The sequence below is a fragment of the Falco naumanni genome, chromosome 1, assembly GCF_017639655.2.
Source record: "Falco naumanni isolate bFalNau1 chromosome 1, bFalNau1.pat, whole genome shotgun sequence".
Taxonomy (NCBI): domain Eukaryota; kingdom Metazoa; phylum Chordata; class Aves; order Falconiformes; family Falconidae; genus Falco; species Falco naumanni.
Genome location: NC_054054.1, coordinates 109,762,143 through 109,786,382, shown reverse-complemented (window position 1 = coordinate 109,786,382; position 24,240 = coordinate 109,762,143). Strand labels below are relative to the sequence as shown.

General features: G+C 35.9%; 1 protein-coding gene across 5 annotated transcripts in view; it reads right to left on the bottom strand.

Moving 5' to 3' along the window:
• BRIP1 (BRCA1 interacting helicase 1) overlaps positions 1-24,240 on the bottom strand; it is a 73,574-nt gene that overhangs the window by 17,447 nt on the left and 31,887 nt on the right. For all 5 annotated transcript variants that reach the window (XM_040618565.1, XM_040618574.1, XM_040618583.1 and 2 more), the window contains 2 exons: positions 13,852-14,011; positions 12,971-13,092 (listed from right to left, as the gene is read on the bottom strand). In XM_040618565.1, coding sequence (XP_040474499.1) covers positions 12,971-13,092; positions 13,852-14,011 — 282 coding nt within the window. The remainder of the gene's footprint in view (positions 1-12,970; positions 13,093-13,851; positions 14,012-24,240) is intronic.

Here is a 24,240-nt window from a genome sequence, read left to right as displayed (position 1 = left end):
AAGTACCAGAAGTCTGCAACACCAACTCTTAATTCCTGGCTTGACACCACCTTCTGCAGTTTGGAAGCAAGTGTTTCACTGGCTAAATGTGAAGCAAAGGTGGCAGCTAAGGTTTGCAGGCCCATGGGCTAGCATAAGGCAGAGAAGAGCACACTCCTCTTTTTTTAAAAAACGCTCTCTCCTCACGGCTTCCAAAGCCAATCTAACTGCAAAAGAAATCCCTGCCTCCCCTTTCTAACCACATGGAGAACACACATAGAACGTCTGATCCAAACCTGAACAAGAATTTGTATTTGGACATTATACACAGTCCCAACATACACCAAAAGAAATCACTGTTACTGGGAGGGAGTGACTGAATTTTATTTTTTTTTAAATAAACACAAAACTGCATCAGAAAGGGTCCTTCCATTGCTCTTTTGTACAGTATTAACCTTTCTAAACTGACAAGTGAAAGGACACGCTTCAGGAGAGAAAACAGCAGACTTCTAACCTCTTCTGACAGGTAACTTTCAAGACGCATTTGGATAAGAAATTTTATTTTATGTACTTATGCCCTTTAAATTGCCTGTCAAATTTACAAATTCAATCTTTACAGCCAGAAAGTAAATTCAGTTTGATTTCACAGATTTAATATTTGTTCCAGTCACTCAGAATTTATTGACTGGCATGTGAGGTTTCCTGTGTAATTTTCAAAACAGAAGATTATTTCTTCTGAACATTCTTGAACGTATCTGTGCATTTCTACAAATGGAAATACTATGTGGAAAAACAAAAGGGTACTCCTCACCCTCTGAAATGAGGTATGATGTCAGAAAATTTTACTGAAGTCTATAAAACAACCAATAACAACATACTCCTGTACATACTTTGCATTTGTTTTCTAGTCCTGGTAAGTTTTCTAACAATTTCCTCTTTTGAAGAATTCCTGTTTTCAGTAAGATTTTGGCCAATTTAACACATGTAGCTTTACCACAGTTTCTTCGTTAGCAGACTGTTCAAAACAGTATAACTAGTCATGTGTATTACACTGATAAAATTTATACCATTGAAGTAACAGAAAAATGCAAACCAGTCAGATCATCTGCATTGTATTGCATTACCCTGTGAATAAGATACATTATTTTTACATTCTTCTAATACATGTTAGCATTATGCAAATCTATATTGCTTGTACTGTGCATAGACAATGACATTTCATATCTCAAAATATATAAAAATCTGTATTCTCTTGGTCTAAATGTAATGTATCTTTAAAACCCATCTTCTCTATCTTAATTAAAATAGAGTTAACAGAAAATAAGCATTCTGTTTTCTCACTTAAATGATCATGTCTTGGCATGAGACAACAAGTTACATTGCTGAGAGTTCAGTTTTCATTATAAGTCTACTAAAGGTAAAAGGCCAGGGCATGTCATTTTAATGCAATCAGAATCTATTTCATTGTATAACTCTTACATTATCAAGCATCAAATCAACGCCCAATTCAAAATGACATGTTACATATGTGAAAAAGCCAGTCTCTCCTGCTAGCAAATATCCTAAATGTGCAGTAAACCACAGGCTAGAAGGGATTAGTTAAAATGTCAAAAGACAGCCTTTTACTTTTACCTGTTCATCCTTAAAAATATACTCTTAGCTATCAGGCATGCTTTACAGACAAATAGCTTCAGCAAGCAGCAGCAGAAGGCCTGTGGCAAGCTCTGCCATCTTGTAGCTGTCAGACAGATTAGGCTTTGATCTGTCTGGGAGGTCATGGTCACGTTCACATTAACTGAAGTCTAACAACATTATACCTGCTAACCAGTCGTTCTTTGAATGCTTAATTAGTTCGACATCTTTCACTATAGAGTATTAACTGAGAAATATCAACAAAAAAATAAATGCCATGAACAAACTTTTTCTTTTTTAACGACTTGGAAAAAAGTTGAGGCAGTTTCTGCTACAATTCAGAAGAATTTTCAAGCATATTTTCCAATCAAAATTAGCAATACAAGTTTTTCTTCGACAACATTAAACAACACTCGTTATATTAGATTTTATGTACCTGCGGTAACATTGCTTCACATGAAGAAACTCAGAGTTATTCAAGTGTCTGTGATTCAAGTGATATATATAAGTACATAAAGTGGATTCATACTGTGATGACAGAGGACTGTATCAGTTAGTTTATGGCACAAAACTCAGAAGACTAGCTCAAAAACTACAGCTTGTTTTTCAACGCCAAAATAACCTGTAAATTCAGATACAGAAGACTGCAGCATGCTTTTTTAGCAACACACCAGGCTGAAACAGATTTACTCAAAATTAATAAAAACAGATATATTTAACAGCAAGGTATAAAAATAACAATGTGTTATGAACTATTTGTTTCTACCAAAAAATCCAACAGTTAGACAAGGAAATTACAGTTTCTCTTTTAAACTGAGTTCTTCCCATTCTGTAAATATAAAGCTTCTCCTTGTTTTGCAGTCACAATTACAACCAAGATAAGGAAATTTGAAGCAATTTCAGTACATTTTAGGTATTTTCAGCTAAAGGTCTGCACAGCGTCCTACATGCTATCTCAACTGTGAAGAAGTTTTCAGGAGAAAGCATTTAACCAACAAAGAAGAAAACCTACTGTGCTACACAATTAATTCCTTTGTTAAAAATTTTACTTCCATAAAAACAAGCAGAGTGTCCAGCAGACACGCATCTAGAATAATTTTATTTCAAGCCAAAGAACAGGACCTTAGACCTCAAGAGCTAATACCAAAGCCTAGCAGGACTGGAGAATGTGCATGTGGGGCATTTACCATTTATAATCAGAATATAGTAAATCAATTTATCAGTGCCAATATCGCAATATGAAGGTTGAATGAGCTAAGCCGCGGTATACAATTTTTTATTTTGATTTAAATCAGCAAAATACACTGCAATTGGTTTTACTTCATCTAGCAAAGTTTCGAGATTATTTTTTTTCAGATGCATTACTTAACCAAATGCAGTGCTATACTTTGCTTTCTAAAAACAAACAAAAAAATCCCGAGCTGTTGCTAATAGTTAACAAGCCAGGCCTGTTCTTTGACAAGACATCACTTCACAAACATCTTCAACTGCCTCCTATTCTCTCTGGTAGATTAAAAATGAGCTCCAGTTCATAACCTGTGGGATTACAAACCAGATTACCCAGCAGTCTAAAGACAAGGCAGAAATTCGTGAATACAATGGCCCTATTGTGAGCAGTTACAAAGAGCACTCATCTAAATCTGCATTTCTCTTTACATCAGCACTTAGCAGCATTGTGATAGCCCAGGTTAAAGAAAGAGACAACTCCTGAAAGAAAAAAGGGCAAATAAACTTGGAACTGTGTCAATACACACACACACATTAGGTAGGTTAGGTAGGTACATGTACACACACGTGTAAACTCGTGCCCTTCACTCCCCACCACTCTCCTCTATCCTCCATGGAAAGAAAAAAAAATATCAGAGAATGGATATAAATGTTTTCTAGCACTCCACTGGCTTGTTTCTCTGGTTTCAGGAGAGGAAAAATAGCAATGAAAACAAAGACCATTGCTCATATAATCAAAAAACTTTAAGAGACACATTCATGTTTAACGTCTACTAATTCCTCACCTCTTAAAAACAAACAAGCAAAAAATACCAGGTGGTCATTCCCTGCTTTCATCCCCGAGACATAAAAATGTTTTTTAAGCAAATCTACCGTCCTAAAAATCTCATGTGTCCAGTTAGAGTCTCTTTTCCACCTGAAATAGCAATAATTAGAATTCTTCAAGAATATACTTGTCATCTACTTTCCTCCTAATGAATGCCAAGTAATCATAAAAATTTGTAAGCGCAGGAAAGTAAAAGACATGAAAACCCATTTCTTTTCTTTTACATCTAAAAAAATCCTTAAATAGAAGTAGCATTAAATGGTGCAGCATTTAACTTCCCCCCCTCCTTGCTTCAAAAGCAGTAACAACATCTGCGAGACTTAAGACTAAATAATGCACGTGTAAAGACTCGGGTGAGTCATAGAACAGGCTTCAAACATCCTCGCTCCTTAGTCGGCCTACTAAAAGCTGTATCTAAACACAAAGTCTCAGTTTATTAACCCACAGGAAAAAGATGTTAGGGCAGGACTTTATCTTAAGTGCTCCAAGCATTCCAAGTGCAGCATTAATACATATAAAACAGTCTGAACTAAGCAAATACTTATTACCTAGAATTTATCAAACTAGATTCTATATATGACAATAATTAAGTAAGGCCATTCTAACCATCTCATATACCTACAGGTGGTCACCAGACACAAATACAGTGCACACTTCTGCTTTCACACACAAATACTGCATTTCTTTAAACAAAAACAGCAAACCCTCCAAACTGCAAGCATGGCAATACCATATATACTGTGACAAGACATTATCAGCTAGAGACACCATCGATACTTTGCACTGCTCAGTTATCTTCCCGATGCTCTGTTACACACCTCCATCCTACAAAAGTCCCTACAGCAGGTGAGTCACTGAGGCTGAACTCTGCCCCTCTCAGAGGCTACCAGCTCAAACCAACAGCTCGTGCTTCAAAGCCACAGAAGCTTAAAAATAGCTCAGGTGACCTCTTCTGCCTGAAAATTTCCATGCGCACTTAGAAATTTACCTTCCTCAGATAATACTGAATAAAATAAGGAAAGACTTCTCTGCAGATCTAGATCTCACACAAGCTACATCTCGCAGACAGTTGCGCCTAAGCAGCGCACCTGAAAAGGTACTGGGCAGCCACAGAATTTAAACAGCGCAACGTTTGTTGCCTGAATTAAGATACAATCAAAGCTAGAAAAAGTTAATGAAATACAAAAAAAAACCCACAAAAGCAGCAAATAAAATCTATATACAGAAAACCAATGCTAGCTTGTTTCCCTGTAACCTAAAAGCTTAAATAAGAGATATGGCTTAGAAACAGTAAAGCCAAACAACCCAACAGCAAACTACTGTCCATGAGAGTCTATTAGCTGGTCAATGACCACCTTCTGGGGCAGAAGACCAGCGCCACCACTGCACAGAAAGCTCTCATTTTGAGCTCTCAAGGTATTTTATGATGAAACGCTTCCCCAGTATTCTCACTCTTAATCCCAGTGTTAGAGAGACGGGAAGCTTACGTGATGTTGTAACCACTGAACACTTTTAGTATTGTCAACTACACCATGTGGCATCCCAGAGATCTGGAAGTTTTACGGTTTGACAAATCTTGTAGCACATTCACCCCAGGCCCATCTACTCATCTCAGTCTTGTAAGCTTTGAGGGACTTGCAACCAAAACTCTCCTCTGAAGAGAAAATTCAATCCATTTCCAGTGAAGCAGAAGTGAAAAAAAAAAAATCAAACAGCTTCCCCTGAGGTACAACGCTGCTGCATACGCTCCGTGCTGCTGTGTGTAAGGTGAAGTGGTAAGTGTCAGTCATCCTTACAAATCCCCAAGGTGATAGCTTCACTTTTAAAGCTTTCAACATACTTTGACAGTAAAGTAAAAACTTAAAGGTCAACGCTACTTGCTAAGGACAAGATAAACACAAGAAAATCACTTTGGAATTTTTTATGGATCACAAAAGTAAACTATTAAATGTAAAGGAAAAGTTTTGATTTGCTGCGTTATTTATCCAAAGGCTTAACTTCTGGATATATTCAGGGATGATTTCTGTGATCTGTGCCAACATATTGACATTACCCTTGCACCAGTAGAAGAGAAATGCCATCCACTAGTCTTACAGATTAAGTTGAACTTAAACGTTACCTTTCTTCGCTACACAGATGCTGTATTCCGTAGGATTTTACAGCTACTCCTACAAATTAAGCCTCTGTCATAAATATTTTTTTCTTAATTAATACAATTTCTGTTGGATGAAAGAAGACCGTGGATGCCTTTGACTTTTTATAACCATTCTTATTTCTGGAAAAGTGGGAAGTAAAAGGCTTTTGAGATATCTTACTGCTTCAAACTGATGTAAGAAATCACCAAACCACCACATATTTACTGCATTGCTTGGGTTTTTTTGTAACACAGGTAGCTACACCTCCTGATATCTTCCTTTGGGGAAAATAAACAAAAAAGTGCAGATGGAGATCTGCAATATCCAGCCAGTCATCTTGTTACAAAGTGATTCTGCACACTGCCTCACCCCTTAGAAAGCAGTATCACAGCAGATTGCAATAATTTACAGTGTACTGCTGCAAGACAAGAAGAATGCTGGCTGAGCAGTCTGAAAGTATGCTCTTGTACAAAATTTAGAAGTACATTGTCTCGATAATTGTTATTTATCATCTAGAGGCTTGCTGCATGGAACTGCACATTTCAATGATGTAAGTATATTTCTTATTTACATCTTTAATTAATTGTTTCAAAAAGCTACTTTGCAATTAAAATGAAAAATAAAATTGAATATGAAGTGGGGCACAGAAGACAGACAAGTGCGTGTGTGTGGTATACATGTTTATATATACAAACATATACATACACTGTACTTCTACCCTATTCAGTATTTCCCTTAGAGAATATTCAATCAATAATAAACCATGATATTTGGCTTTCCTGTAAAAGTTCCATAAATGTTTTTGTGCTCCTCACTTTATATTTGCAATTTTTTCCACCCATTGTAACGGAATGAAGAAAAAAGTAAAAGTGGCTCAGGTTTAGACAGCCATTAAGATAGACAATCAAACAAACATAAAAAACCGTCACTTTTCACAAACATTTAAATCATACTTGAAATTGTAGGGGACACTGTCTCAAGGCTTTCAAAATGAACATCAGATTTGAACAGATAGTTGTGGCAACGTTGCTCAGAAACATTCAGCCTGCTTAAAACAATCACATCAAGAACAGAACAGTCTTATATCTCTAAAAAAATTCTTAACTTCACTGGGAATTTTAAAATTTTACTAAACACAACAATGACTTCCTCATAAAAATGTAATTTTCTGTACCACTTTGTCCATATTTTAACACAATACTTTACTTTGAATAAGAAGTGAAAATATTTTTAAGTGATGCAAAGCTATGATGAAATTCATACAGTGCATGGTATGTTTCTCAACCCAGGTTAACTGTCTGAAACACCAATAATTTTCTTAGAAATTTTTCTTTTCCTAGAATACAGTCCAGAAGAAATGAATTATTTCAGCAACCACTTATCTAGCACAAGATTCTTTCTCTTTTCAAAGGAGAAAAAGCATATAGGCTTAAAAATTGCCACAAGGGCTAGAAATTAAATATTTGGAAAAATGCCATTATTCTGAAATGCGACAAAAATCTCAATTTGTTGAGCCCTCAAGAAAGGAGAAAGAAACTTCATCCAGATAGCTGCAAACTCTTTGTATCATTAAACTACATATAACCTACAAAATCGTAATTGGAATTATGTGTTCCATCATGTTTCACAAATTACGTTACTGGAAACAATAAAGAAATTATTTGCTGTCGTAGTTCATATTCACGCTATGGGAAATACTTCTCATTAACGGCAAACTCAGCTACAGTTCTCAAGTAATGTCACTGCATAGAAATCCCAGCCTTATCAAGTTTGTTTTCCTTGCACATCTACTGATGTAAAAGAGTTTGACTGCATTTTCCTCTGTATTTTGGTAAAGTTCTCTTAGCTGCTGCATGATTAAGTACACTCTACTGTACTACGATCAAAAGCATCTGGAAAGGTGGAAGTGAAGAAATGCTCTCTGGGAAAGTTAGCTTAATGCTTGCACTTCAGAGTCGCCCATTATCAACATTTCATAGCGAGTTTCTTTATTTTCAGGTCCCCAAGGTAAGAACAGTAAATTATAGCTTGAACTAAACAAGTCACACTTGGCTCCAAAATCAGATTTTCCTACCTCTAGTTTCAGGTCCCAGAGGTGGGCAGAGGAAATCCTGGTCACAGCCAAAGAAGTCATTTTTGGCTCTGAAATAAATTTTCCTGCTTTACTACAGCCAAACCCTACCATTGAGAGTACCATAGCTTTAAGCAATACTTTAACATTTCTTTTATATATTTTTGCTTTAGCAACCTGATTCTTCAGCAATATGAAACCATTTTCAATAACACAGAATTAGGGTTTTGGCCTCTCTTTCTTAAATAAGTATTGCTTATTATCAAGTACACTTCTGAGCCTTCATCAGTTCTTTTTCCCTAACACGGACAGTGTTGTTGACTCTTCTCTTTGGGAAAATGAGTGAACCTAAGATACTACATGCCTAAAATCTTTAAGTGAAACTAAATGATACTCTTTAAAGGTTCTACAGAAAATAATGTAACTTATAAAAAGCATACAGTTATTTAAGGAGACCAAATGCTTGCCATTTAATACCAGAAGTTGTGGCATGTACTTAGCACAAACATATGGAGAAAATAAAATTGGATATTATACATCACACTTGACAATGAGTTTCTTGCTCAAGTAAAGACTGATGTCTGAATCCAAAATGCTACAATTCAAAATATATAACAGAAGTTAATGAATAGTAAGCTAGCATCAGATAACATGTATATGGGATTACACATGTTTTTCTGACACATTATTTACGTTCTCTAATATTACAGTTCACTGGTATTCAATCAAGTTACAAATCATAAAATATATTTAGAAAGCAGGCTGATCACAGACAAGGAATATTAGTGGAGATGAGCCAACATCAAACTGCCACCATGAAATATTGGTCTCCAAAGGTATGATTCTACAAACCTTTATGATCGTGCACAGTCCTAGAAGTATTAAAGGGATTACTCACACAAGTAAAATCTATGTGCAGGAGTAAGGGGTTATGGAATTGAGTCTTAAGAGGACTTTTATTAACCCAAAAAGCAGACATGCAAGCGTATTTCCTCGTAGAAGTGGAGCACTTTTTAAGTGATTTAAACCAATCCCAGAGGTATATAATTCATCGGTATTCCCAGGGAATTGGTAATCACTTGTATTTCCCATTTTTAAAGGGATGTCATTATTAACCATTAAAACATTTAATCAGTTCTTCGTTCGGTATATCAACTAACACCTATTGCTATGTAAAAGCAACAGATGTACTTGTGTTCACAACTTTATGTCTATCTAGGTGTAACTTGATTTGTGTCACTGTGTTTTGAATTTTCTTCTGTTTGCTCAAAACTAAAGCTCCTCCCAAGGATTCAAAGATGGAAGTTTTAAAATTTCCAGGTTTTAATCAGTTTTCTGGTTAGCCTACCAAATCTGAAGAAACACTAACTGACTGTATCATAAAAGCAAATGTCATAACTACCTTGTAAACTTCAACTGTTTCATTTGAGAACTTAATGTATCCTAAAATCCTACCAAAAAAAGATAAACTTCATGGTGTCCTTTAACGTTGAAAAAATGGAATTCTTCTAACCCGAGAAGAAAAAAAGATTCCAATAGAAAAAACTGTTAATGCAGAGAAACATTTAAAATCAGCCACCCTGGAAGAAAGGTACTTGGTTGTACTTGGAAGGGAGAATTTGTATCTTCTTTGTATGATAAGCACTACTGATATGCTTTGAAAACAATCCTGAATAGGAAAAGGTACTTGAATAAAATACTGTAATCAGTAAACAACTGATAGTTGCATCGTAAGTTATTTCTACTCTTTAATGCAAGGAGTATTTGAACATCCACTATCACTCTAAAACACAACTCTATTCCCACCACGGTTCCAAAGAATTTATATTTGATCACAAAAGCATGGTTAGAAGATGAAGTGGCATCATAAGCAAGATGGCACAATATTGTTTAACCCCCTGGCAACTGGGCTTGTGACTTTTGGATTCTAACTGCTAATGAAACAGTAACACAGCCAGCCAAACTGTAGCTGGTTAGGACAACAGGTTAAGGCTTAACTATAGACAATTGTCTGTAACTAATAAAAAAATCTCTTTTCAGGTAATACTAATAACTACCTGCTACATGACAGCATGGTTTATAGTATCCCTTCCACTCCCTACCAGTTTCATGAAACTTTTTCTCCTTATTGACAAATTAATACTCCTCCAGTTCTATGAGGTTTTACCCTCTGAAGAAAACTCCAAAGCATTTAGAGGAACTATAATACAGTGTACAGGAATAAAACGTTGTTTTCCTTTATAATGTTCAAGTGAGGTCTGTTGGTTTAGGAGGACTGAAGTAATAAATAACAATTTGCATTTGTTAATATACATAGACTATTAGAAATAGGAAATCACATTGGTTTTATATAAAGTTAACCTTTTTTTTTTATTTACAGTGTAGTGCTTACTTTTCTGTACTCTTATAATACATTTGTTTCATTCCATTCTGGGAAGCAATACTATTGGGTCAGCTCTCCCAGAAATATACAAAAAGAACAGTTTCAGGTGAACACTGGTGTCATGTCCCATTCTCTCTTCCCTCCCCTCTTTTTATTTTTAATTTCACATGCCAATCTTCACTTTCAACAGCCAGTTTTCCTTAAAAATATAAACCTAATTCCCTTCCTGAACTGACATGCTGGTGAAACAGATGCCTGACCTTCCAAATTTCTTTTGTAAGTGTACTTAGATTTCTACAAAGCTACTAATTAATTTTCTTCAGAGAACAGAGTGACTATCCGTCACGCTATCCTTCTTCACGCAATTGAGCTCAAATGGTAAAAGAAATGTGCATTAATCCAGAACTGTTTGGGGTATGTGATAAACCTAAAGCCTTGGACAAAACAAAACGTCGTTCAGTTTAAAGGGAAGCGCTGCTGGCTGGATGCCACTTTGGATCCAAGTACACAAAAGACACATTTACAATAAAAACAGTTTCCTCTAGCATTATTCTAGGACCACTGCCATGCACCAGACAGCACCTCAAATTTGATGCTAAGAGACTGGAGAATGCCCTTCTCTCATCTAGAATTGATCACTGCAGTGCTTTGTGCATTACCACATCTAAATATATACACTCAAGTCTTTAGCTGCTTGCAATTTGGCAGCTACTGTTTCTATATCTACTTAAAAATTTAGAGCTTTTCTTCAGTCTAATTAAAAAAAAATAGTTCAACACAACACTGATTTTTTGGAATTTAGTTATCGGTAATGGGATGTACTGCCTGTGATTCTATTATGTTACATATTTGGATGAACTCAAGGCGAAATCAAATACACTATTTTAACCTTAAGGAACATAATCCCCTGTGAACATAATTCATCTTTGACACATTCTTTTCAACTTAATTGTGTATCATTTCAAGCACAAAACCACTGACTTTCTGGAAATAATTTGGAGTAAATTGTAAAAGTTTCAGCCATACTACAGACCAAGTATTTCCAAAATACCATTTCAGCATATGCTTCTAAACCAAAGCATTTCCAACTCTTTCTAGAGTGCTAAGTATTCTTTGAATGTAAATGTTTTTATACTAGAGTGTATTATATTTCAGTAAGACAAAAAAAATGTTGTGGCTGAATAAGTGCTTCAAGAAAGTTATGCAAACATTGAAAGAACATTGTGCTAGGCAGCCACCACTAATATAACCTTACTAGTCCTTATAGGATGTGGGTTTTTTCCAGCAAGGCTGTAATTAGGCACACACTGTAGACAACAAAGAAGTCTTTGGTTGTTCCCTTAAGCTCAGAACACATCTCTAAAACCAAAGCGGAGTCTGTTCGGGCTTTAAGTGTGAACCTATGATTTTCTTGTTTGATTTGGCATTACTAATAACCAGAATCCAGCTGTTCCTAGTATTATTCTGTGATACTTCATTTTGTTTCTTAGCTTCACCAAGCAGTCCCCAAAAGCTCTAAAAGGTACATGCAAGATAAAGCAGTGACAATGGCTGTTATCACTGGAAGAAGTGCCAGCAACTGGATGACTGCTAACTGGCATCCACAGACCACTACAAAATCAGTGGTCTTACAAACTAGTCAATAATAAATGTTCTTTTTCAGTAAGAAGAAAGTCTAGAAAAAACACTTTTCAATATTCATTGGGTTTCTTTTCCTTTATGAATGCCTAGCTTCAACTACGAAGTGCCTGTTCTAATGGAACATCACCTATCTGTAAGACAAGAGCTGTTGAGCTCAAAAGGAAGGAAGTGTTGATGTGGGTAATCACACAGCAGTGCAAGCAACAGGATGCTACTTTGGCCAGCTGCTGAAAAATACAAATAGTCTCAAATTTCTTTGATTGGAGGCACTTCAAAATACTATTTTTCGAAGGCACTCTAGAAGTTTTTGCCTAAAGTTAGATGAAGCCTGAATTATCAAAATAGTAACGTCCTCTGTATCAGGAAGAGGTTACGTTATGTCATAATTTCATACCCCTAAATTGCAAGCTAATAAAAGCAGTGTTAGCTTCAAAAAGGTTTACAGTTTCACGCTAAGTGGCAAGTGTCATACACATAGTTACACTAAAGAAGGCAATAGAGATTAGAAAGATTATATACTGCGATCAATAATGATCTAGTGTGTGAAACACATTGCTTCATTATGTTATTATTTTATGTTACAACTATCTTCATCTTCCCAGCTGTTTTCTGATACAATCTTTTGATCAATCTGAACTTAGAGTAGCATTTTCCTAGTGTTTACCCTAGATCTTCACAACCAAAAGCCTCACTACAGTAAGTCAGGAAGTAACCTCATTTCTATACAAATGACGTTAAGTTTCAGTGTATGAAAACAGGCAAGTGAAGATGGAAATGTACTGTTGCTTGGTAGAGTATTAAGTTAACAAGCATTTTAACAATGCAATAGCCTTCACTAGCAATGTCAGACAAAAATTTACAATACATAGAGCATGATATACATTTATTTAGAATGACATAAATGAGCCCACAAGATGTGCTGTGCTGTTCCTCCTCTTACCTGTGTAGAAGGTAAAGAATTCAAATGGGATTGAGAGGAGTCCAAGGGTGAACATTTAGAAAAAATATTTTTTGCATATTTGGTGTTTTAAACATGACATAATAATTAAGTACATCTCTTTAAATTTATATCCTACCTGAAGGTCTTTCACATTTGGAAACGGAATACCTATGGTTATAACCGCACGGGCATTCGCATCACAGAAATCCAAGCCTTCGCTAACTTTTCCTCTGCACACAGCTATAAGGAGTGCTCCATCTTGAACAAGCCAGAGAGGAATACACAAATCATTCTCAGTCATAAACTGAGTATCAGAAGAAAATTTCAGTAACATCTTTTAAAGATCTAAACAAAATACAGCATAATACATGTATCAGTCTGTAAAAGTGAGTGGATAGAAAAATAGAGACTTCTTTGTTAGAGGGACGAGATTAACTCCATTTCGATCAATAATATTGTGATTTTGAACATCAACTACCAAAATAATTTTGCACTGCATAATACAGTGGTACTTAATTATGCAAGAACCATCTGTATCCACAACAAAATATTAAATTTTAAACCTTGAATTTTGCACTCCAATAACCACGCTATTTATTTTTTTTACATACTATCATTCTTTATCCTCTACAATAATATTTAAGTATTTTGAGAAGAAATCTTCTAGTGCCCATAATAGAAGATGGTAAATCACAGTTATGTGACGTACTCTAATGATTCTTTAAGAAGCCACTCTGCACCTACTCGCTAGACACACAACTGCACATCCTTGCACAGCTCACTGCCTTTTGAATATCACTATTAGAATTCTGCATCATCCTGTACTTTCCTATATCCTCATGTAACAACATAAATAGCAGTTAATCTTCCTCATTTCTCACAACAACCTACTAAGCTGAGGTTTATTTAACTCTTTACCCATACCTTCTAATAGTTAAGCACTCAAAGAATAATTTTGGTGGTTTTTTTAACCTTTAAGAGTCTGTAACAGCTATTTTGTATGTCTGAAGAACATACCTTTTTCTCCTTTACATTTTATCGCATCATAGTATATATTCAGTAGTTCATCAAAGTCACTCTTTGCCCCTCCTTGAGGCTCGGCAATGACCGTCTTAATCAGCTCTAGGTTTCTCCATACGCCAGTGTGCATCCAGCGATCTTTTAATTTGTCCAACAGCTGAAAAACAAACAGAAAAATCCAGAAGAGCCGTAATGAAAGGTCAATCACTTAAACTGTTCAAATAAAACACAGTTTATATATAAAGTTTATATATATAACTATAAAATTTTATATAATGTTTATAGATAAATAAAAGACAGTTATTTTAGTGAAATTATATAATTCAGATTTTGTATTTATGAATACAAGTTTCCCGATCATACACACTGTTCCACAGCTATGCAACACTTTGTAAACATGATGGCCACTAATTTTGCTAATTAGAAAAAGTGCAGATTTTTGAGTTAACAAGGCAAAATTCTCTGAATCTACAAGAGTGGTCACTGAAAAGCATCTTCTGGTATTCCTCAAAGCAAGAGGAATGTCATCCAAAGAAAAAAGGAAATTAACTGTTTTTGTGGTTACCAAGAGATCCATAAGTAAGACTGGAAGCAAATTCCAAATTAATCTGAATCATGTCTTTATATCTTAAATTCTGACAATTTAATATTTTAAAATGAACATTGATAAGTTGGGGGAGGAGGTATTGATGTAGGATTTATCAACAGCCTCCTCTGCTTCTTGAAAGGCCTGTCAGCTTTGTTGTATCTACCAGATTCTGAAGTGTGCACGTTTTAGTCCAAATCAGTACGCGTTCAAATCTTGCAAGCAAATAAGCTTGTTCCACCTTTGGAATGAAATAAATTAAAATGTCTTGCATTACAAAAAGAAAAGTCTAAAATTACCACAGAAACTGAAGTCTGATGGGTGGGGGTCATTTCGCAGTTAACAGTCATCAGGTGCATCAATCTCTAGACTGAACGTTATCAAGACAGAGATCTAGACTGAATGTTATCAAGACAGAGAGCAAAAAAGTCACTCCTTCCCCTGACACATTTGTTTGATGGGGCACAGTACTGCCCTCAAGACAAAAGCAAGGCAACTAACACATTTTAGAATGAACTGAGTAGATCTGGTTCAGTGGACAGAAGTAAATACCCCGCTTCACTCCTTTTACCGTTCAGTGATCATTAGTGTGTCACTAAGTACTGTGCAGTACAGTTACTGAGTTTTGTGCGTACAGAGATTTTAAATTCACAGATTCTGTAGTAAGGGTTATGCTCTTAATTGGGCTGCACTTCCCTCGAGTCCACTCACTGAAGACTTTCTCAGTATGTGCTTCAGGCTATATAAACTGCTCCATCTGGAAGCTGCACTTGCCCCGGTTCATTCCTCAAAAAGCCACGGCATCTCTTACGTCCAACACACTTGCTTTTACTGATGCACTCCAACCAAGATCTCAGGATCTTGAATTGTTAGGTTGTTACAAAATTAATCTGTCCCATGTCCAAATAAGCAGTTTAAGTGTTACTGTGAAGCAGAACTAATGGTAACTAATTGTCACATTTGACTTTACAGGGAGAATACTTGCAAATTTATAGGAAACTGTTTACAAGAACTCATGCATATTTCATGTTCTCAGCATTAAAGATCTGAACTTATTCTTTGACCCTAAGTATTTGGATCTGTTCCTTCTGAGGTACATGTGGTTCAGAGCAGACAAATGCTATGCTATTCTCAAATTTTCCCTAGCTTTGTTCAAGCCTCTACTGAGGGAATTACACTTGCTTAATACTGATGAGACACCATCATCAAGCAAGCACAGAGAGACTAAGTGATGAATAGTAGGAACAGTTTCCTACACATACAGATGTAACTGCAGAATAAATCATCTCTCCTAAATGTGTCTGTCCTACTGTTTATCCTCTTCTCTACCAGCTCTGTCATTTCCTGGCAGCATCCTGCCTGTAATCTCTTTTTATATAAAAGGTCGTAATATTATGACCAAGCAATGACTGTCCATCTTGCAATCCGCAGCCTGTCACTATGTTCAGTTCTTGGATATGATATGGAGATAATTCTGGTAAAGAAAAGAATCAAGCATATTATGCCTCTAAGTACATCCATTTGGGATCTGTTAGAGCTGCCAGTGACTGTAACATTATTAGCTTTCCGGATTTCATTCTTTCTTCTGCGAAACTGATGTCTGCCTGGGCGTCCACTTCGCAATCTATGCTAAAATCACTTCTAGCACTGCCTGCTGTTCACCATGCGTGACAAAAGGAGCCCAGTAAGATAATAGAAACAGAATATATTTGGGTGTAACTGAATCTGACATTTACATACATAAAACTATCGATGCTTTGACTTCTAAGGATCATTCGCCCTGACTTCTCCTCCTCAAATCATCGCAGATACTGAAATTAACTGGTATTTTTCAGAAACACACCTTTATGAAGTGTTCTTAGCAGAAAAATTGTTTCTTAACTTCAGAGAATCAAAAGTCTGTTGATAATCTAAGAAAGGGCAATATTCCTTACAAAAATCACTTAATCCCTCAGTTCCATGTATTTGTTCTCTCATATTTGAAAGAACTATAATTTATATTTGAAGTTTAAAAGATAGCAGTAGAAAATTCCTCCAAATTCTTAAGAAAACACATTTTCTCTTTTGTGGGTTACCCAGCCCCTCCAGGTAACTATCTCTTAGACCAAAGTAGGTTCAGGTTTCTTATTCAATTGACAGCAATCACCACAACAGAAAAATCTACTATTTTTGATGGAAATGTGCAAATTATTCATTAAAATCTTTGGCAAGAATGGAAAAATTAATTTAGTTCACACAAAAGCTATTACCCTCTTCCATTTAGTGGAGTTTGCTAGATAAGGAAACTTCTTGCATGCAGGAAAGCATGCACAAACACAATACCCATGCTATAAACACAAACACTAAAATGATGAGAATTACGGATATGACTGAATACAAATAAATAAAATATAGAGTGTATACCTGCCTCATAAGAGCCAGGAACCAAGTGCAAGTTTCTCATCAAAAATTATTTCACTTCGGGTTGAAAAAGTGCAAATGGGAGAAGATATAATCCAGGAATCACAGGAAGCAGCCATTAATGCCCACAGACACTTTTTCTACCCAAGGGAATAATAGTTTCTGCAGTGGAAGGCAGTCTGTGTATATTTTATTAAATCCCTTAAAAATGGATTCTCAAATGGTTTATTAACAAATGGTCTTCCTCCAGGAAAGCAGAAAATCTTGTTAAAAAGAATCTGTCATCTCTCCATGCACTGAAGGATGTTTACTTTGATAGCTTTCTCCTTTTTTTCCTTTCTGCAATTTAAAGACACCTGTAAGCTATGATCCATAGAAACTATGACTTCAGTATTTAGATTCACCATTCATCTTTGTCAGCATCCCCCTTCTTAGGCAGTTTTTGAAGCACTCTTGAAGATCGGGAATGGGGGAAACTGTTTTCTCAACATCTCTTGCCATTTTGTTGCGCTCCTAGGAAAAATCCTCTCATCCTGTGTCCACCAAGGATAAGCTTTGCCCCTTTCCATTTGCCACTTTGTTTTATACAGTGCCAAAAATTGCATTAGGGTTTCCCATGTCACGAAGCAAGACCAAAGATTTGTTTAATGTCTTTTACCCTAAGGCAAGCTCATTGTAGTTTCCAGCATCTTAACAAAGTTGAGAAGTTAACTTGCAGCAATCAAGTTGCTGGGGATGCACTTTTTCTGCAGTATTTATTACCTCCTGACAGTGATTTTTGAAGTATCAATTACCTGAGATGAGAGAGGGTCTAACTGAAAATGCTGTAACACGATGAGTTACTTATTCTGGTTTACAGTTCCCTAGCTCTTCTCCTGCTACAAGCACCTGCTACTAAATTTCTTGACACAGAATATTCCTTGAATATTTTAGCATTGATTCACGTAGTGAATGGATTGTACCTTGCCAGCACAGTAAAAAGGCACAACAGAAACAATCCTTCCATCAGAAAGTGCTTGGGGAAGCAATGGAACACTTGAAAATACGACAGGATGTTCAAGAGTAATACAGGGCAAAAAGGGTAACAACCTAAGCAGCACCTGACAGCAGAGTACAGTAACTCCGGCTTTACTGCTTAGTTTAACAACTAATGAATAATAACTATCAGTTACAATTAGACTGTATATTCTTGTGCACCTTTAAATCTATATGCTGTCTTGTTACCCATACATTTCTACAATGATAACTGAACAGAAGTTATTTCAACGTGCACAAAATCTACACATATCTTGTAACCTTCTTAAAAGTCTGCCATTATACACTAAAAAAAAAACCACTTCTTCAAACTTCAGTATTTTTTTAATCTTGTTTCTATCTAAGATATTTTTTTTAATAACGGTATGAAGTTCCACTTTTCATTGTTATTCAGATATGAAGGGCAGCTGAGGGGGGAGAAAGGAAGCAGCCATTAGGTTTTTCTTAATAAGAAAATCACAGTATTGGCACCACTGTTAGTGCAAAAAGTCAGAGATTGCCAAGGGACTAACATTGATCTAAAAGCTTTTTCCCAAGCAGAGCTCTTCATGTGTTTGCTACCAGAATTTTCTTTTTGAATAAGCACTGCTTCAAATCAAAGTGTGTCTCCAGTGGGCTGGAAACGTGTTTGAAGGGTCAAATAGAAGTTCTACATGCAGTCAGCATAAAACTTCAGAAACAGAAAACAGACATCTCCGGCCAGCACAGAGGCTGAGCAATAGGACTTACTTCCTAGACTCCTTTTGGGTAGAACTAAGGAGGCTGTGCTACACTAGAGACTAAAAGAGCTGTCGCTTGCAGAAAACAGGGTTATCATCCAACGCACCAACATGTAAAAGTAACACACTAAGATGTACCGTACTGCTATAATGATGTACATTTACATCACCTTTTAAGTATCAGTCTATTAATGCACATTCTACACACAGACACCAAAGTTCTACATTTACATGAAACTGAATGAGGAAGAGGTGGTGTCAGTTTTAGAAGCAGCTAAAATCTCACAATACAAACATTTTCCCTTCAATTTCAAGGCTGCAGTACATGGTAGTGTGTCTTCCTTCTTTGAAAGGTAATATAGACATCTTAAGATCATTTCCAGCTATATGTAAAAATTGAGAAGTTTGGCCTGGGCCATTCCCTGCTGCATACCTACAGGTGATTATAAAAAGTATTTCCAAAGGGAATGTAGACTAAACTAGAACACTACAGACATGCAGATTAGGGACTTCAAACATAGAATAAAGGGATCCCCAAAGCTCTGTCTGGTGGAGAAGAATATACTTTTAATCTACATCTACAAAATCGAAATACATCATGTTATTTTCCTAGTACACAGACCAGGGAAATCACAGATTCTCTAACTAAACATTTTCTTTTTCTACATAACTTTGGAACTGTCTTACAGATTTATTCTTTTTTTAACTCTGCAACACCAAAAACATTTTAAGAAGCTGCAGATGTATGTACCTGCACCCAGCTGTGCCTCTCTCCGCATACAGGATGAGCAACTATTTCAGCAACCATAATTAGATTCAGAGGGAGACAACAGAACCTGTCAAACTGAATTGTGCTCTTTAGTCCTTTCACAATCTTACATTGTGAAAAAGACCATAAATTCCCCATGTATGCAAAATCAACCACAAAGTAAGGAAATTGTATCCAAAGGCAATTCCAGCTGCCTAGAAACCTAGCTAGGATAAGGGAACAAAACTAAAACCTACTCATTTAAATAAAACAATCAAACTTTTTCCATACATGGTGCTCTAATTTTAAAACTAACACTTCTTCCACTCTCATCTGAGTCATGCTTATGAAAATGGAACAGGTGTCCCTGCACATTTTAAACATACATTAATAAGGTCTTATAAATTTCCAAAGTATGCAACATAATGTCTACTGGCATTTCCATTTCAATAACACAAAAGAGAAAAAAAACACATCATAAAATACACCATGGGAGATGCAAATCTGCATCTGATGGATACTGTAATTCAGTAACCAAAAAAGCTAAATAACCTAGAGACAGTGCTCTAAACATCTAACAAAACTTAATAGTATTAAATAATTTCTGCTCTTTGAAAAATCTTTTTAATTAGAAAAGTTTTTCATCTATCGTTAAGAGTGTGGATGAATCAAAGTCTTCTAAAAACATACTATTTGACAGACCTCACTAGCAGTGTGCTTAACATTTTAAATATTTCCTTTAAATTTTAAGCCAGATGTAAATATAATTTATACTTTCTTCAGTAAGAGAGGACATTAATTTCTGTATCTTTCCTCTTTCACTGATCTGTTTTGCTTCAACACAGAGTAACACAGGCCTTCAGCGAGTGGTTTTATCTTATCTAAGCAAGAGGAGGTGGCAATGGAGTGGAGGAGGCAGAGGACTACCAATTTTATACCAAGTTTATACACTGAGTTTTATCAAAAGTTTTTGCTTCAATGCAGTGCTTGTATCTTGACAGAAAAATAACAGGTGTCAAAACCAAATGAATAAGAGACTTTTTTCCCTTTGCATCTACTGAAAACCCTTACATTCAGAGATAATGTCAAGAAAAAAATACTGTTTTCTTGTCTTACTACAAAATGTTTCCTGTCATTTGGACTGTCTGCAAAAAAACCCAAAAAGGACATACACACTACAAGTTGTCACAGGACAAATCAACCTGCATCTGCATCAGCTGCCTCCTCTCTTCCTTTCAGAAAGAAAAAATAAAAAAATAAAACTATACACTCTGACAGATCCTTCTGCAAATTTAAGCTATTAGGATGGAGGACATCATATTTTCCACTAAAGTAATCCTCTGATGATCTCAAGGCACAGATGTTTTTATAATGTATCTAATTCCATAGGTATTGCATTACCTTTAATAAGCTTCCAGGATGATGCAGTTTGCTGAGTCAGCTGGTTAGCTACAGCTGTAACTTTTTGTTCAAATCTGGTCTCAAAGCTCTAGAGTCTGTTCAGCATGATGTTCAGATTAATTACCTCGTTGAATGTTCTACTTGTCTTATGAAAGAATGACACTGTGTCTATATTGGTGATAATCCCCAAATATATTCAGTGATTAAATAAATGCATTTACTACATCACTTAAACACTAGTGGCCTTAAATTCATGTTATTTCAAAGCTGCCCTAGAGAATGAATCTGGCCAGACTCCACCTACTTTTTTTGTATCACTTATACACTGGTACTACAGGCTCATATTAAACTAACTTCTTCATGAACTAAGATGTTTTGGAAAAGTACAGAATTAGCAAAAGTATTTTGACAGTTCTCTGAACTAAAAGGGTTGCCAAGCGTCTGTATTAAATTACCTGGAATCCTATAAAACTGACCTCCAGGACTGTCGGAACTCTTCAGTTTGGGGGAACCAACAGTTTACAAAGCCAACATGGTGGTATGGGATCAGGAATTAATTCTGTTTCCACCTTTAGTTTAAAAAAACCACCAAACACAACCAATGAAACAACAACAAAAAAAACCCAAACCCCAAACCCAACAACAGCAGCAACAAAAAGAGTCCTTTGAGGTTAATAATGAAGACAAAGGAAACGGTAGAAGGAAGAAAGCAAACAGGGTAATGAAATTGGAATAAAAGATAGAAGGTTCAAGAGATAACTGCCTGGAAGGATTCATGTGAAAGGAAAAAGCTGAGTTTCCTTCCAAAAACAGCAGGGAAAATATTTGGGCCCACTACCCAATAAAATCTAATGTCAGTTATCCAAACGTTTAAAATAAATTTTGAATAGCACTCTAGATCTATTATAAATAGTACTATAAAAAGCACAATGTCCCTTAACAAGAATAAAAGGTCACATGTATGAAAAGAAAGCAATGAAACCCAGTAACATTTATCAACATCACCAAAAATACTACATGCTTTCAAAAGGACTGAAATATGCACTTTTAGCCACAAGTAATTTACCAAATTGGCAGAGCTAAATTACATTTCATCTTTTTTCCTTTTTCCCTTCTTAAACAACCTGTATGCATTTTCGATGGTGATTTTATTCTTAATCACATTCCTCACCAAAAAAAAGAAAAAAAAAACCTCAGGTCTGCTTGACACCCAGACATTTGCACTGCACTGGGCTGGGACCATACCAGCCAAGAATAACTTAGGCCATTGAATTATTTAAGCAGTTGTTCGCACTCAATTAGATTTTCATGAAAGGTTAAGCAATAGACTGATTCACAGAAACCTCTTCATGTTTATGGGCATATCTAACGTAATACATGGAGGTATTTAAAATTCATTCTTTTGAGTGACTAAGCTGATACAAAGTACTAACATATCTAGTCACAAAGAAACAACACAAAACAAAACCAATTTTAAGCTTCAAATTCCATTTTCTACATTTCTAATCCTAGCAGATTCCATTTAAAAAGAGCATGAAAATATCTGTGCCCAAAATATTCCATTTGTGAACTAAAACCTACTTTCAAAATAGAATGTTAATTTCCCACCGTTAATGGGAAACTGGAGAAAAATACCAAATGCCCATATAAAGTTTACCTATGCATATGTATTTATGTGCCATAAACAAACTGATTTAATAAAGTATTTTAATGGAAACAGGCCACACAAAGATGCTATTCTTATCGAGGAGAGGCTATGCCTCCCTCCTACTGCATGTTTCCCCAACTATTTATCATCATCATGGGACTACAACGAGCAAAGCAAAGAAGTGTTCTTTTGAACTAGACTTGGTTTACAGAGTACTAACTCCAGATCAGTTTCTATCTGATTTACTTTCCCAAAGTGTCACAGAGCCTCTGTAACGAAATGCTCCACGGCTGCAAAACAGAAAATATTAAAAAACAACCAAAAAACCATTAAACATGTTCCCTGCCATCAGGAAAAAGAAAGCATTCCTATTGTAAAACCAATAATTAAAGTATACAGGGTAACACAGTATGTTCAGAGACTCAGATTTCTTTGTTTTAAGGAATATGAAGACTAGGCAACACAGAGAAGAATTTTAATGTGGAAAGACCTTAGAAAAGTCCTGAAATAAAAGTTGACATTGCGAAGTAATGAGAACAGCACATATGCTCATCTGAGTACAGCTTCCAGAGGAAAACACACATTCCTCACTTTTTTCAGAACCTCTCCTTTTCAGCTGATGAGAAAGATTTTCTAATGTGTATTTAACTGCTAACCCTTACCATCTGTTACAGCAAAAAAATCAAATCAAGTGCATAAAATAAGAACGCGTATATTTAAAGCAAAACTAGTTAAATGGAAAGCAATTTTAAACACTTAAATTTGCACAGATAATCATGATTCCAAAATTACAACAAAATTGCTCAGCAGGTTATTCTCTTCTATAAGGAAAGTTTCATTTTATTGGAAAGTCTTCAACAGTCCAGAGACGGAATCCAGGAAGCTGCAAAGGGACCTTGACCCAAGTCACACATTTGTTCTGACATTTTACATTTCTTCCAGAGTTAAGAAGAAAGATCATACAGCCTTTTAATTTTCCTAACAGGTGGTCTATACTATGGAGTCTTTCCTCAACACATCTGGGAGAAAGCTGCCCTCAACTGGAAATCCATATCACTACTACATGTGCTGTTTCAAGAGATTTTTCACTAAGACATCTCTTACCATTTCTTCACAACAGAAAAACAAGCTTGAAGAGTAAAACTTTAAAGCCATGTAAGTGTCTATGATTTTCAAGTACTTGTGTGGAAAGTGTCTTCTTAAGTTTGGAAGTACGGTACTTATTTTCTCAAGAAAATCTTAAACAAACATGAACGAAAAACATTTAGGACCAAGACTCATATGTTGAGATACCTTCGCATGCTCAGAAATGCAGGGTAAAATCTGTACTAGCCCACACAGGCTCGGCAGACACACTGAGGGGGGCGGCGGGGAAGAAGAAGAGAAAAAAAAAAGATAAAGCTACCATCCAACTCAACTACATAATTAAACTAAACCCTGAACATGGTGAAAAACTCTTTATTATGAACAAGATTCTGATCACCATGTGCACACTCCAGCACAATAAAAGTTGAATAATTCATAATCATTTTCAAAGAAAAAGTATGCATCACTCAACTTGGGGGAAACACAGGGGATTTCACTGGTATGATTTTTCTTTAGGGACAATGACAAAGTGCCGCTCACCAGCAGGAAACTGAAGCACTGAACTGTGTTCCATGTGCCATAAATCAACACTGCAGCCTACAGGATGTCTCTCTGGTACCAACATACCATCAATTTTTCAATAACCTCCTTAAATAATGGAATATGTGAACGGCGACAACAGTAATGAAAAATGAAATGTTTTGCACGCCAAAGACTCTAGAATAACACAGTTAATATGTTGCTTCTACAGTTAAAGAAGCTT